This window comes from Heptranchias perlo, chromosome 7, assembly GCF_035084215.1.
Source record: "Heptranchias perlo isolate sHepPer1 chromosome 7, sHepPer1.hap1, whole genome shotgun sequence".
Classification (NCBI taxonomy): Eukaryota; Metazoa; Chordata; class Chondrichthyes; order Hexanchiformes; family Hexanchidae; genus Heptranchias; species Heptranchias perlo.
The window spans coordinates 36513278-36528868 of NC_090331.1; the positions used below are offsets into that span (position 1 = coordinate 36513278).

The 15591-nt window shown below is 40.0% G+C and overlaps 1 protein-coding gene across 2 annotated transcripts in view; it reads left to right on the top strand.

Annotated features, from left to right (window-relative positions):
* Positions 1-15228, top strand: part of osbpl11 (oxysterol binding protein-like 11) — a 64838-nt gene extending 49610 nt beyond the window's left edge. For both annotated transcript variants that reach the window (XM_067987310.1, XM_067987311.1), the window contains 5 exons: positions 612-1104; positions 7106-7292; positions 10248-10430; positions 12544-12697; positions 13434-15228. In XM_067987310.1, coding sequence (XP_067843411.1) covers positions 612-1104; positions 7106-7292; positions 10248-10430; positions 12544-12697; positions 13434-13490 — 1074 coding nt within the window. In that variant the 3' untranslated portion in view covers positions 13491-15228. The remainder of the gene's footprint in view (positions 1-611; positions 1105-7105; positions 7293-10247; positions 10431-12543; positions 12698-13433) is intronic.
* Positions 15229-15591: the final 363 nt, after the last annotated feature.

Here is a 15591-nt window from a genome sequence, read left to right on the forward strand (position 1 = left end):
AGTGGTGTAGCAAGTGCTGGTAAGGCATGTTGTGCTAAGTTCCATTCTTAACATTTAAGGGCTCTGTAATAGCCCTTGATAGATTAAATAAGGAGAAACTATTTCCATTGGCAAGAGGGTCGGTAACCAGAGGACACAGATTTAAGATAATTGGCAAAGGAACCAGAGGGGAGATGAGAATTCTTTTTACACAGCGTGTTATGATGACCTGGAATGCACTCCCTGAAAGGGTGGTGGAAGCAGATTCAGTAGTAACTTTCAAAAAGGAATTGGATATATACTTGAAAAGGGAAAAATTTGCTTGGCTATGGGGAAAGAGCAGGGGAGTGGAACTAATTGGATAGCTATTTCAAATTGACAGCACAGGCATAATAGGCTGAATGGCCTCCTTCTGAGCTATACGATTCAATGAGGGGCTATGTAATATGACTTTGTGTAACTAGTAAAGGCACTCCAGAATGTGAAGAGTCAAGATGGGCCAAATGGCTTTTCAAATCCATAATTATCTTGTAAAGAGTCCCTATTTGCTAAATACCATTTTGTAAAATTTCACCAAATTGAGGGTACATTAGGGGTGCATTTAAAAGTTTGCTTTTCTGTATCTACCACAGGTGGTTCTTCCAACCTTCATACTGGAAAAACGTTCTTTACTGGAGATGTATGCAGATTTTATGTCGCATCCCGACCTCTTCATTGCTATCACAGATGGTGCTACCCCTGAAGAGAGGATGATCGGCTTTGTTGAGTATTACCTCACCTCATTCCATGAAGGCCGCAAAGGAGCCATTGCTAAGAAACCATACAATCCAATTATTGGTGAAACATTTCACTGTTCATGGGATGTACCAAAAGACAAAATAAACAGTAAATCATACAATACCTCATCACAGAGTTGTCTGCAGAAGACAGAGTGTTCTGATGGGACAGAGGGAAGAAGCCAGTCAGACTATCATTTAAGATTTGTGGCAGAGCAGGTATCTCATCACCCACCTGTTTCAGGATTTTATGTTGAGTGTGAAGAGAAAAACATGTGTGCAAACACTCATGTATGGACGAAAAGCAAGTTCATGGGCATGTCTATTGGAGTTGTAATGATTGGAGAAGGTAAGGATGCAATTGCTTCTGTCTCGAAGAATGTGAGAAATAGGTGATATGTTGGAAATGTGTCTGTTATCTTGAAATTAATAGTCACTGGGTTGAAACAAAATCAGACTATTTGGGTCCAATTATACAACAAATTTGCAGCGGCTGGGTTGGGAGCTTAAAAAAACATTAAAGAGCTAAGTTTGAGTTTCGAGTGGTATTAGGAGCTGATGCCAATAAAATAGTTGTAGGGAGTATATGCGCAATGTAGTATTTAATTAGAAGCTAAAGTTAGCTTATCATGATGGCACAATAAACTGCACACTAACGTGTTGTTTCATGGAGTGGCATAATGTAGATTGGCTTCTATGATTCCATTAGCGAAATCCAAGGAAACATGTAAGTGGTAATGAGCTTCCTAATAATCTTCCCTGTCTGTCAGGAGTAGTGCAGAAGAACCTAAAAGTACAGAGACAAACGATTAACAAAATTGTGGAAGGGACAGAGTTATCACATGTTGACCTGTTGCTTTTGTGGGCAGCGACAGGTTGTTTCTCCAAGCTGCTGTCTTAACTTCCTGAGTGACCTAGCAAATGGTCTAGGGGCAGGTTATCAACCTGCCCTCTCTCTGGATTGGTGTTGGCTTTGGTGGAAAGGACTAAAGAGGAATACATTTTATTTGTTGAAGTAATCCTGAGAGTCCATGGGGACTATTGCTTCTGAACTGAAAATAATTGCTTTCTTTTTAATTTTATGCCCAAGGAAGTAGTGTTGGAACTTGATTTGTAGCGCTGCAGCTATCTCTACATTAAAAAAATTAATACTGCTCAAAAGATTTAAACTAAAACTACTATGTGAGAGAGAAATCTGGCAAACTTTAGATTGTAAATATTACGCTACCCAAGTCACAGATTTACGATTGACGTCCGAAGAAGAGATGTATGGCATAATATGATCCATGAGATGTATAGATTTAGTTTGATATGAATATTTTTTTGCATGAAATATTAGAGTCCTGTTTAGCATAGATAACTAGCCATGAAAACTCCGGAAAACAACATTTGAACTTTACAGATTGATGAATAGTTCACACTACAATACTCTGATGAACCAAAACCTATGGTATGCTTGTGATTTAATTCTGTTCTGACATAAGAAATGCAGATTCATTGTGCCTTCTGTTCCTATATCATGAAGTTGGTAATGTCCATTATCCTATGTCACATATGACAACTCTCATCTTCAAACGTTACAAACTCTGTATGAAACAAATGAACCAGTAGAAGTTTCATACGTATAATAATGGATACCAATAAATGACTTAGACGGTCATGGCCTCATCTTGGGGTTCGGTTTGCCTTAACCCACTTGAGATTTGCTATTATGGTTTGTGATATCAATTCAATTTTTTGATTACCTTGTAACTGGCTTTACTTTATCTAAATTGTTTTCTTTTATGTTGTGTTCTCTCAAAGAAAAACTAAGGGTCTATGGTATTTTGCCTGCTTAGAAAGATTTTCAAGCTGAATCTTCATCATGTAGTCTATATTTACTTGAAACTAATGTCAAGATTTAGACTAGTGTTATAATTTTATTCAGTTGATATGAGCTTTGCATTTTCAAGTTTATTAGATTCACATAGTTTTCATTTCCATATCCTTCATTCCAGCATCCTTCACATTCTGTAGGAACAGCCAAGTTGTCATTGAGAAAAATCGTAAGGACCCAGTCTCTTTAAGATGTGTTTGATGTTTGTACATTGCCCATGTGACTGCTATGTAAATGATCCTTTCTAAGATGGTGTTCAGTTCTGTTAACTGCTGTCCAACAGAACTATTCCTATCATTGCTGCATTCAGAGCTTTCATATCATGTAATTTCTTGAAAAAGCAAGTCAGCATTGCACTTTCATCTACTTAGTTTACAAAAGATATAATTTCTTCAAGTAATAATCATTGCTGAGACTCTAGCACTGTGTGGATTCCATAATTACTGTCAAAGTACATGAATTTTGGCTTTCAACCTGCTACGACATGGCTATTTGTATCTGGAGTTCTCTGCCTGTACTCAGTGACAAACTGCAGAGGTCAGAGAAGATCTCCAGGAGAGGGTTCACCAAAAGAACCAGCCCTGAATATTGCCTCAGTCAATGCAATGACTCGGTGGTGCAACTGGGCAGCTTACACCTAAAAGGTTAGTCTTCCCTGCACAAGTTCCTTCAACATTGTATGATCATGTCTGTCTTTCACATTTGCCATCAGATAGCGCCAACTGTTTCTCTAGCTGTTGCTAGCCTAGCACCAAGGCAAGTTATCATCGGGACTTCTTTTGCAAGTATCTCTAGGATTGATGCCAGCCCCAATCATCTTTTAGTTTAGATTTGCTGCTGGGATTCTTTCCACAAGTGAGCTCATCTGATAAGGCATTGTTATTGGTACAATTTTTGCCCTAAAGTCAGAATATCGTGGCCCTGGAGCGTTCGCAGGTGTTATGCAATTACTTCAAATTTTACGGAGATATTTGTTTCCCATTCTTGTTGTAGACTGCCAAGACGGGGAGTGGAGCAGAAACTGGTTCAATAAGTAGGTGAGGTCCAAAGTAGACTGCTTATACAAGGATTTTTCAAGCCTCTTTAGATCTGGTGTACATTACACCAGTAAGCAACCCTGCTGTGGTCTGTCAGGTGCAACAAAGTATCCCCCTAAGGACAGAAATTCCATGTTACAGCTTGTGGAACTATAGGGATTATGAACATAACTCCATCAATAGTAGCCTACCACCACACTCACACTAGTATGATTCTTTCATCAAAGATCATCAGAAATCTTGTCTGTTGTCAGTACCACCCAAGTGCCTTCAGGGGAATCTTCTCACCATTTGGTAAAGGAGTTCATGCAGATTACTTCAACCTTGTAGCAGGTTGTGTTGGACACCCTGGATTTAGGAGTGTGGTACACTTCCTATGATACATGATTTACTGGAATGCCCAGTTATTTAGTTATACATCTCTGAAGCTCTAGAGCACGCTTCTAGCACTCTTTGATATGGGTGGGGTTCTGATGGTGTGTTGTGACAAGGCTAATGACTACTCAAGAGGCTACAGGTCACCATGTCCAAAGTCCTTGATAAGATCTGTGAGCCTTTTTGAATTCCTGTATCAGGAATTCAGTAATTCTGTCATTGGTCTTCAAGCAGTATGTTTCAAAAAGTCCTATCTCCTGTCAGGCCACCCCAACCATCCAGCAATTATGCCATTTCTACATTCCTATTAGCATCCCAGGTGGGACACCACCTTTTTTACTTTACAGCCCTGTGAAGAACCATTGCATCAGATAAGTGAGTCGGAAGCAACGAAGATTCATGAAAATAGTCCATTCGGATAATTTGGCAAACCCAGCATTTGAAACTATCTTATCAGCCAGTGCCCAGTTTTACTACACTCTGGTGCTACGGAGGAGCATGGAGTTAGGAGACTTTCAGGTCTGAGGCTAGGGCTGACATGCTACAAGGCCTGTGTCCAGAACAAAGCCCAAAGTGGTAGTATTAGGACTGTGTCTCTTTTTCGAGAGGGAGCTTGGGGCTGAGGTTTGGTCGGATGAGGAACCGTCATGGCAGCTGTATTTCAGTTTTTGTAGAATGTAATTGGTAAGGTAACCACGTGGAAAGAAAGACAAAAGCACTCAAGAAAATTTTAAAGTACACATGAAAAAATGTTATGAAGGTTTGCAACTTTACCTTTCTTGGAGTATGTTCAGTGCCTGCAGAATATAATTTGAATCTGATCTCTATCAGCATGTGTAATGCTGCTGTTGCTATATTTTACAACGATTCCTGCGCAGATCTCTTGGAGAAGACCCTTTCATATTTATGAAAGGGACATGGTCATATAACCCAGATCTCAGCATCTCATTAAGTCTTGTATTTAGTTTTCCATAAACTTATGTATGCACCTTTCAAACTTTACTGTAATTTATTATTTCTTACATGGAAAGCTACACTCTTGATGACACTTGCTATGTCTGGCCAAGTCATTGAAGTCCAGACTTCAGGGACATTGATTGTCCTTATTTTATATGGCATGATGACCATAAGGTCATCTCCCACAGGTGGTATCAGAATTCAATTTTCTACAGGAAATGACTTCTTCCTAATTGCTTCCACATAGATAGGCTTGAGTGTAGATTTGGATATGTGGATGCTAAATGGGCCTTGTCTTTCCATGTAGATAGAGCCAAGTCAATTTGAAGAACTGGCTTCTTGTATCATATGGAACATTTAGGAATTGCTGTCTCCAAGCAAAGTTTAACTTCGTGACCTATTAAATTAATTTTATCCTGTTACCAGTTTCAGGCAGGAAACCTTTCAGTAAAGGGTAATTCCACCATGTCTTGTGCTACATTTTGAGCAAATTATATTTATATTTTAAAAAGTCATCTTACACAGCATCTGCAATAGTGCATCTTAAAATAGTCCTTTTACCAAAATTGGCTGGACTTAGCCTGGAGTTAAAGATGATCTTTTAATTTGGAAGATCTGTTCTCACTACATATGTTTAATCTGAACCTAAATCTCCTGCCCACTAAGTGGCACTGCTAGGTTAAGCTCCTATGGTACGTGGCGGATGTTAGAATCAATACATACCAGTGAGGTAATCTTTTGCTCTTTGAACAGTTTCCTCCACGTACCAAGGATCTGCTGATTCAAATCCTCCATTCCCATCTCCTTGAAGGGTATTAAGATCCATGTGTATGGCTAAATGTCTGTTTGTGTTTACAATTTCTGTGTTCTGCTCCCTCTGGTTAAGAGCTACAAAGTAGCCCAGGGAGGTGCCTTTTATATGGCGCAAGAAGGGAAGATCACATGATGTCAAAACTATCTTAAAGGGCCCTTGTGATTTTCCCTGTTGACAACCTGGGCTGATCCTGCGGTATGTGGAGGATGCATCCTTTTGAAGAATGAAGAATACCATTCAAGGTAGGGAATTGCTTTCCCTTCAATCAGTCATTATCCAATAACTTGTGTTTTGAATTTTCTCCTCTTTTTCTCCTCAAGGCAGTGACTCATACTGGTTCCAATAATGCAAGCAACCCTGTACGGTGCTTGATTTAAGGTATGAGCCTAGGCCATGAGTGCTGTGGTGAGATCAGAATTCAGTCTGAGCCTTTCCTCAATCAAGGTTCAAATGTTCACACTGTTTATGAGGGGTTACTAAGAGTACAAATCATGGTTGACTTTCCTTCCACCTCCAATCCCTGCAACCAGTTTGGAAATGCTGAAGCCTGTTATAGTGCATTGCACCTCCTTCCCGCCCACCCCCACCCCCCCCAAAAAAAAAACTCACTGAGGCCTGGTAACAGCACAGACCAGGGAATAAATCTAGGGCTTTCCTGTATGACTCGGTGAGCACCATTAACCCAACCCCTCCCTCCCCCCCCCCCCCCCCCCCCCCCACACCTTTACTGGAGCCTTTAGGAGAACTGTTTAACTAATAATTAAAATTTAGGATCCAGATACTAAGTGAAATTTACTTAAATAGAATATGTTTGTGTTTTCCAATAGCCACTTTTATCACATACTGATTTATTTTTTCCCCCCCAAATACTGCACTGGCCATTATTATGATAAATGTGTTTTGAATTCTCATGCTATCCTGTATGGAAAAATCAGATAGGCATTAATGCCAATGTATGGAAATTTGTACACAGTGTTTTGGAAACTACACACAGTATTCAAATAGTTATCTTTTCTTTCTAGATTTATATTTATAAACCAATTTGGACCGAATGCTCAACATGCTTTTTATAGGTTGCATTTAAGATTAAGATAATATAGAAGTTAATTTATAATGAACAAGTGGCTCATAATAGAATGTTTTGAGCTCGCATTTAAGGATGCAGACCATTGACTGAACTTAATTTTTATGATGACTGATCTTAAAACACTACATTTTGTTGGTACTCTAACAGATAATTTCAGATGATGCAGATAAAAGGGTTATAAATTAATGCTTTTTTTTCATTTAGGTCTTCTGTGTCTCTTGGAGCATGGAGAGGAGTACACATTTACCCTTCCTTGTGCATATGCTCGTTCCATTTTAACTGTTCCTTGGGTAGAACTCGGAGGAAAAGTTAATGTCAACTGTGCAAAAACCGGCTACTCTGCAGCTATAACTTTCCACACAAAGCCATTTTATGGTGGCAAACTTCACAGGTACAGTTATCCCTAATTATGTAAATCAATAATCTTGTGGTAAAACTTACATTTAATCAAAATGTATTTTAAAGCTTTGATGTAATTGTGAAGGGAAAATGCACAGCAAATGAAAGCACAATGAAATACGAATTCCAAATATTCTGTAAACCAGTGAATGCTCAGGAATATACATAGAAACATGGAAAATAGGAGCAAGAGTAGGCCATTCGGCCCTTTGGGCCTGCTCCGCCATTCAAAATGATCATGGCTGATCGTCTAACTCAGTACCCTGTTCCCACTTTTCCCCATATCCCTTGATCCCTTTAGCATTAAGAAATATATCTATCTCCTTCTTGAATACATCTAATGACTTGGCCTCCACTGCCTTCTGTGGTAGAGAACTCCACAGGTTCACCACCCTCTGAGTGAAGAAATTTCTCCTCATCTCTGTTCTAAATGGCATACCCCGTATCCTGAGACTGTGACCCCTGGTTCTGGACTCCCCAGCCATCGGGAATATCCTTCCTGCATCTAGTCTGTCTAGTCCTGTTAGAATTTTATATGTTTCGATGGGATCACCTCTCATACAGTACAAAAACTATTGTAGATTCATTTCAGAGTATGACAAAGATCAAAGTGATAAATATAAAATGTTTTTGTTTTCAATCTGCAAAACTGTTCTGTAGAATTTTCAGGATAATATGCTTAAAATTACTGAAACACACCAGCAACAACAGCTTGCATTTATATAGAAACCGTAACAAAATAAAAATCCCAAGGTGCTTTACAAAGGAAAAACAAAAGGAACGGATGCCATACTATAGTGGGAAAGTTAGGAGAATGCTTGGTCGAAGAAATGGGCTTTAACAAGACTTAAAAGCCATGGTGAGATGTAAAATGGTGGAGAGGATTAGAAAGCGAGTTCCAGAGAATAGAGCAAAAGCACTTGAAGGCTGTGCCACCAGTGGTAGGACAGAAGGCGAGGGGTTGCACAGAAGGCCAGAGTGAGAGGACTGAAGGGGATGTAAGGCTGGAGGAGCTTGCAGAGATAAGGTGGTACGAGCATGGAACCACTTAAAGGTGATGAGAATTTAAAATTCTATGCATTAAGGATTAGGGATTCAGTGTAGGTTAGTGAGGATGGAGATGATGAGTGATCAGGACAGGATGCTGGCAGCAGAATTTGAGACAAGTTGGAGTTTTTGGAAGATGAAGGATCGGAGACTGGGCAAGGAGAGTGTTGGAAAAATTGAGTCCAAAGGTTGATGCATGGTTAAGGGTTTCGGTGGAGGTGAAGATGGGTAGTGTTGCAGAGGTGGAAGTAATTAATCTGGTGGGAGATAGAATATAGGATTTGAAGCTCAGCTCTACATCAAACAAGAAGCTGAGGTTTCATGCTGCCTGATTCAAGCTGTCCAAGTAGCCTGGGCAGACGGATGGAGTCAGTGGTAAGGGAGCCGAGTTTATGGTGGGGGCTCAAAACTAAGGCTTTGGTCTTATCAGTGATCAGTTGGAAAATTTTTGATTCATTCACCACTCGATGTTGGACAGAGTGGAGCGCCTGATGGCATAGACTTGATGGATGGAAGTAATGGAGAGTTAAAGCATTGTCAAATACACATGGAAGTTGACTGTGTCCCTTCAGATGATGTCAGCGAGAGCAACATGTAGATAAGGAAGAGGAGATGGACAAGAGTAGATCCTTTGGGGGACTCTGGTGATGACTGAACTCACTGAGTTCCCCAAAGGATCTATTTTTGAGGAGCCAATGCTGGAGATGTGCTGGCTGCATTGGCACAGATAGGAGTGAAACCTCACTGGAACAGCCTGAGGGGTGGACAGCAGAGGAAAGGCAGTGTAAAAGGATGGCATGCTCAACTGTGATGAATGTTGTGGAGAACAGAGAAGTATAATGCACTGTGGTCAGAGTTACTGAGGATGTCATTTGTGTCTCTGACCACAGCAATCATTTGTATTATGAACAGGGTGGTAGTCAGATTAAAAGAATTCAAACATGGAGTCATGAGGTGATGGGCATCAAGTTGGGAGGCAATGACATACTTAAGGACCTCTTGTGCATCCCCCACTTCCTTCACCCCACCTTTGGCGGCCATTCCTTTAGCCGTCTAGGCCCTAAGCTCTGGAATTCCCTCCCCAAAGCTCTTCGCCTTTCCACCTCTCCCCTCTAAGATGCTGTTTAAAACTTACCTCTTTGACCAAGCGTTTGGTCACCTGTCCTAATGTCTCATTCTTCAGCTCAGTGTCAATTTTTGTCTGATTACGCTCTTGTGAAGCTCCTTAGAACATTTTACTATGTTAACGGCTGTTGAGGTGAACAAAGGTTGTTGAGATGAAGAGATTAGAGATGGGGCTGTAGTTTGAGAGGGTGGGTGATTCTAGAGTGGACATTTTGAGGAGGGGATGATGGTGGTTTTGAAAAGGAGGAGGACAGTTTTTGGGCAAAAGGAACTATTAACTATGTCACCAAGCATGGGGTCTGGAAAGTAGAGTGGTTAGGAGTTGGGTAGGAAGGTGATCAGCAGAACCAGAGATGGGTCTACTGAAAGAGATGAGCTTCGAGAAGATGGCGGGGGTAGAAAGAAACTACAGAATGACAAGAGAATTGGGGATAGTGTGATTGAGGGGCTGGGATAGGTCACAAGTGTGGGAGGCGATGGCAGCCAAGGCAAAGGCACAGATTGTCTCAGTTTTGGAGACTAAAAATAATGAGATCATTCAGTTTGGTGTTGGAGATGAGGATGTCTCTTCACCATGAGTTGTGTACAGCTAACCAGAACATCTGAAGTAGATGGGTGTTCAACTGTATTTCATTCTTGTCTTTAGATGTTGTGATTTTTAGTATTGATGCATCGGTAGAAACTGGAACTGAAGTTGCTTTTCAGTTTTCTAAATTCTGATGATTATGTCCTAATATTATTATGTGATGTGAAAATTTGTAACTTCTTCCTCCAGAGTGACGGCTGAAGTAAAACACAATTCAACGAACACTGTTGTATGCAGAGTGCAGGGTGAATGGAATGGTGTGCTTGAATTCACTTACAACAATGGAGACACAAGAGTCATAGACGTAACTAAACTTCCTGTCACCAAAAAGCGAGTGCGACCTACTGAGAAACAAGGCCATTACGAGTCCAGGTAAGGAAATTAATAATGTACGTAGACTCATAATTCCTGGTACTGCAATAGTGTTGTCCAATAGAAATTGCTGACTAACCACAGGTGTGGCTACAGCATTACCAAATTTAGTACATAACACCTTACACACAATACAGGTAAATGTATTGTGTGTAAGGTGTTATATGAGTATATTTATTTAATATACATCTATCACCATTCAATGTGAAACTCTGCAGTCTTTCTCTTTTACCAAGTTTGGAATTCTGGCAAATATTTTGACTTATACTCTTACTAGACTTAAATCCTGTTTGTGTTTTTAATGATTTTTTTTAAAACAAGATATTAGTGTTGTGAAATAGAACATTGACTATTTTAGAAAGCAGCATTGAGCACTCCCAGGCAGAGGTCTAACCAGACATACATACTTTACACACATCTGCATACTTTTCATCTTTAGGTGCGGGAAATTGCTTCTGGCCCGCTCCTTGCAGGTCGCAGGAGTAAACTCTGTACTGCAGGTTGTAAGTGAGAATTCCTGTTCTTGCAGTAGATAAGGAATTCCTGCCTGCAGCATAGAGTACACTCCTGGAGTGAAGCAGCAGTATAACGTACAATCATCGAGGAGGTAGAATCCCTCTATGAACTGGAAGAGGGTATTCAAGGGAGGAGGGACAGTTCCTCTGTGAATTGAAGGGCAAGGGATAAAGGAACCCATGACCTTCTTACTCCGAGGCAAGAATGCTACCACTGAGTCGAGGCTGACTTGACTTGGTCACTTTTTGACAAAAGGTGCTGCTTAAAATTAAATTAAGGAACTATTTTCACCCTTCCAGCAACCCCCCCCGCCCCAAATAGCAATTAGCTGTTTTTGCCCAGGTATGCCCTGTCCACAAAAAACAGGACAAATCCAACCCGGCCAATTACCGCCCCATCAGCCTTCTTCCGATCATCAGCAACGTGATGAAAGAAGGAGTCAACAGTGCTATCAAGCGGTACTTAACCACCAATAAGCTGCTCACCAATGCTCTGTTTGGGTTCTGCTAGAACCACTCGCCTCTAGATCTCGTTACAGCCTTGGCCAAAACACGGTCACCAGCTGAATTTCAACGGTGAGATGCGAGTGACTGCCCGTGACATCAAGGCAGTATTTGACCGAGTGTGGCACCAAGGAGCCCTAGTCAAACTGAAGTCAATGGGGATCATGGGGAAAACATTCTGATGGCTGGAGTTGTTTCTGGCACAAAGGAAGATGGTTATGGTTGTTGGAGGCCAATCATTTCAAACCCAGGAGTTCCTTAAGGCAGTGTCCTAGGCCCAACTATCTTTACCTGCTTCATCAATGACCTTCTTTCCATCATAAGATCAGAAGTGGGGCTATTTGCTGATGATTGCACAGTGATCAGCTCCATTCACAATTCCTCAGATAGTGAAGCAGTCCATGCCCACATGCAGCAAGACCTGGACAACATCCAAGCTGGGGTGATAAGTAACAAATAACATTTGTGCCACATTTCAACAAGAGAGAGCATAAACCACCTCCCCATGATATTCAATGGCATTACCATCGCCATGTACCCGCCTTGGGGGTTTGGTGGGGGGGGCGTCGGTCATCATTCATCAGCAACTCAACTGGATCAGCCACGTAAATGCCATGGCTACTAGAGCAGGACAGAAGCTGGGTATTCTGTGGCAAGTGGCTTACCTCATGACTCCCCAAAGCCACTCTACCAACTAAAAGGCACAAGTTAAGAGTGTGTAGGAATACTCTTCATTTGCCTGGATGGGTGCAGCTCCACTAATATTCAAGAAGTTCGACACTATCCAGGACAAAGCAGTCCACTTGATCAGCACCCCATCCACTGGCTTAAACATCCATTCCTAGTCGCGCACCATCCTGACTTGGACATATATTGTTGTCCCTTCATTGTTGCTGGGTCAAAATTCTGGAACTCCCTACCTAACAGCACTGTGGAAACAACTTCACCACAAGATGAAAACTCACCGCCACCTTCTCAAGGGCAGCTAGGGATGGACAATAAATGCTGGCTTTGCCAGTGACTGCCACATCCCAGGAATTTTTTTTTAAAGTTCTGTACAATGTATCTAATTGTGTAATTTGTATATCTGATAGACGCTTGTGGCAACATGTGACTGAAGCTTTGAGGATAAGAAACATAGAGAAGGCAACTGAATACAAGAGTTTACTGGAGGAGCGTCAGAGAACAGAAGCGCGACACCGTGCAGAGACAGAGACACCATGGCAGACAAAATATTTCCATCAAGAGGTAAGTTTTTAAACTTGGATCCCTATAATTCATGGAAAAAACTTAATTTTATATAAATAACACCATTGTAGCAGGACATGGAATCATTTCTACTCTGTTTTGTCATGGGCATTTTTCAGGTTCAGGAAGGTAGCCTCACTGCTGTTTTGATAAGTGCTTCCATCTCTGGCGATTTTGGTGTTTTATGGGATTTCCACACCAGCTACAAGAATTATTTCCTGAAATCTGCAACTTGTGCAGAATTTGAACTGGCTGGTGAAATTCTAAAATGGCTGCCAACTTTCCCAGAATAAACATATTTTCTCAGAATAATACTTTTTTTTTATAGTGTTGTTGTAGTTGCCTACTGCAGGCTGGTGGTGAATGTCTCTGTTGTGTGCACGTTATTTATATTCTCTAGTATCTGTAGTACCAGTGCAGTACCACCAAGATGTTGTGGAAAATTATAGCACTGAAGGAGGCAACTCGGCCCATTATGCCTGTGCCTGCTCTTTGCTAGACCAATCCAAAACTAATCCTAATGCCCTGCATTCTCCTCCAACCCTGTGTCTTCCTTTGCTTCAAAGGTTTATCTATTCTTCCCTTGAAAGGTGTCGTAACTATTTCCTGTAAAAAAGCATTCCATGTCTAACAACTTTTGTATTGAAACATTTCTCTATCCTCTCTCCTTATTCTTAATTTATAAATTTAAACCTACTACAGACATCTACATTTTTCTTTGACCTATCATTTATAGGGTGATGGATGGATCTACTACAAGCCGCTATGGAGATCTACAAACGACAATGTCTAGACAACTGCACCAGCACCTTAGATTCTGTGCAACTGGACTAGAGCAACATGGTTTTAAGTACTAAGCGTTCACAACCGTAGCTGTGACCAATGTTGTTTAGCCATAATGATTTCATATTAAAATGTAAACTGCAGTAAATTTCTCAGCTGCTTTTATTCAACATTGTGTGTCTGTATGATATAATATTGTCTGAGTGCTCTAAGTATACATTGGCATGGTAACATTAAGGGCACTTTAAAGTTGCAGGAAAATGAGTGAAAGTAATTTTTATCTTCAACTACATTTTGTATCTTATCTAAAGCCTTTTGACTTAAATTACTTTTTGGCAAGGATCTTGTATTATTTTGACACCTGTACTTGAAAGAGGTATTGCTTCAGTGATTGATGCTGCCTCAGAACAAAGATTTATTTCTAACTGGCACAGTGTAGTGCTTTTTTTTTGGCTTGTTCATGCAGTTGACAAGAATGGCTGAGATGTTGGACTGTTGATTCAGCCCATGGAACTGTTGCAACAAAAAAAATGCCAGGATGACCTTTTGGCTCAATCTATTACTTAAGCTGCTTCAAAAAAAAGTCTATTCAGGAGAAATTTGTCGTATGAAGTTCCTTTTAAGTACATTTCTTTGAAAATTGCAGGCAATTAAGAAATAATCCCGAAAAAGGGCAAGCAAACTGAAAGTAGAGAGTACTTGTTATATTGTGTAATGTCATTCAAGACACCTTGTTTCCAAAGCGTTGTGCCTTACGCTGTATCTTTTTTAGCATAGTCTTCCAATCAGTGTATGTGACATTATCTGTTGTAGCTTAATTATGGCTGAGTTAACTTTTCATCATGAGCTAAAAATTTAATGAATTTTATTAATTGATATGTTTCAAGTTTCTTGCAGAAACAGCTTAATAAGCAAGCTTCAATGAGTACAAGCTTTAAAAAGAGATTGTGATTTTAAAAGAATTGCTTTCAAGGGAACATTATAGAGAATATGTCTCTATTGACGGTGAAACCATGATGTTTTGTTTCATGAGTGTAAAAGTCTCATGTCATGACTGCTATTGGCACAAAGTAAACTGTGGTCTTTCACACTGGTAAAAAAACACCTGGAATCCACCATCACTGGTGAGATATTCTATTTATTCTAAATGAGTGTGGCTCTTGAGTTTTGCAATAAATCTGGAATACCATAAGCTACTACTGACCATTAAGTGTTACGTCACATTCATTTTTTTCTCGATAGCTAAATATTGACCATGTGACAATGAAAGTACCATTCACGCTTCATAGAATAAATTTAGCAACCCATGCAATGACAGATGAAAGATGGCTTTTTCTAGTTTTGTGTGGAAAGCATGACTTACAAAATTAGCTTATGTTATGAAATCTTCCACATGTCAGATAAGTTGTCACTCATTTGTGTGGGATTTTGTTTGTACAATGAGTTTTTTTAAAGTTTGATTGAACAGGACAGATCTGAATTCAAAAAATCTTATGTTTTGTTGGGTTATTCAGGAGAGAAAAGGGCAGTCTGAGATCACTTAATAGTGAGATATTAAACCATAAAACTTCATTACTCATTGTATTTAAAATAAAAATAGAAGTGTATTGATTGTCACACATCACTTTGGTGATGCTACAGTCCTGTATATTTTGCAATCATGTACAATGCACTGAAGGAAACTCAAAATGACACTCCTGTAGTAGTAGCAAGTGTGAAAAGATTGAATTAAATATACTGCAAAAACGGCCAACTTTATGATCTTTTTCTTTTAAATGTTTTCTTATTTGCACTGATACTTGTCAATGGAAGTGCAGAATGTGTGCTGTAAAACTGAACTATATAGTTATGTTAATGAATAATGGTTATATTCAGATTAGGTAGAATATTCCATTTATCAGTTTTACAAGCAAGTCTCGTGTCAATGTACTTTGTAAATGTAGTTGATTACAGCCTATGTTTGGAAGGAAACCTACTTTTATCACAGATAAAAGTACAGAAATATTATATTAAGCTTCGGGCTTTTGTACAGGATGTTCTCTTGGGTTGAATGTCATTGGTCATTCCTGTATGATCAGGACAACCTTTTGCTGCCCAATGTCTAGTTAAAC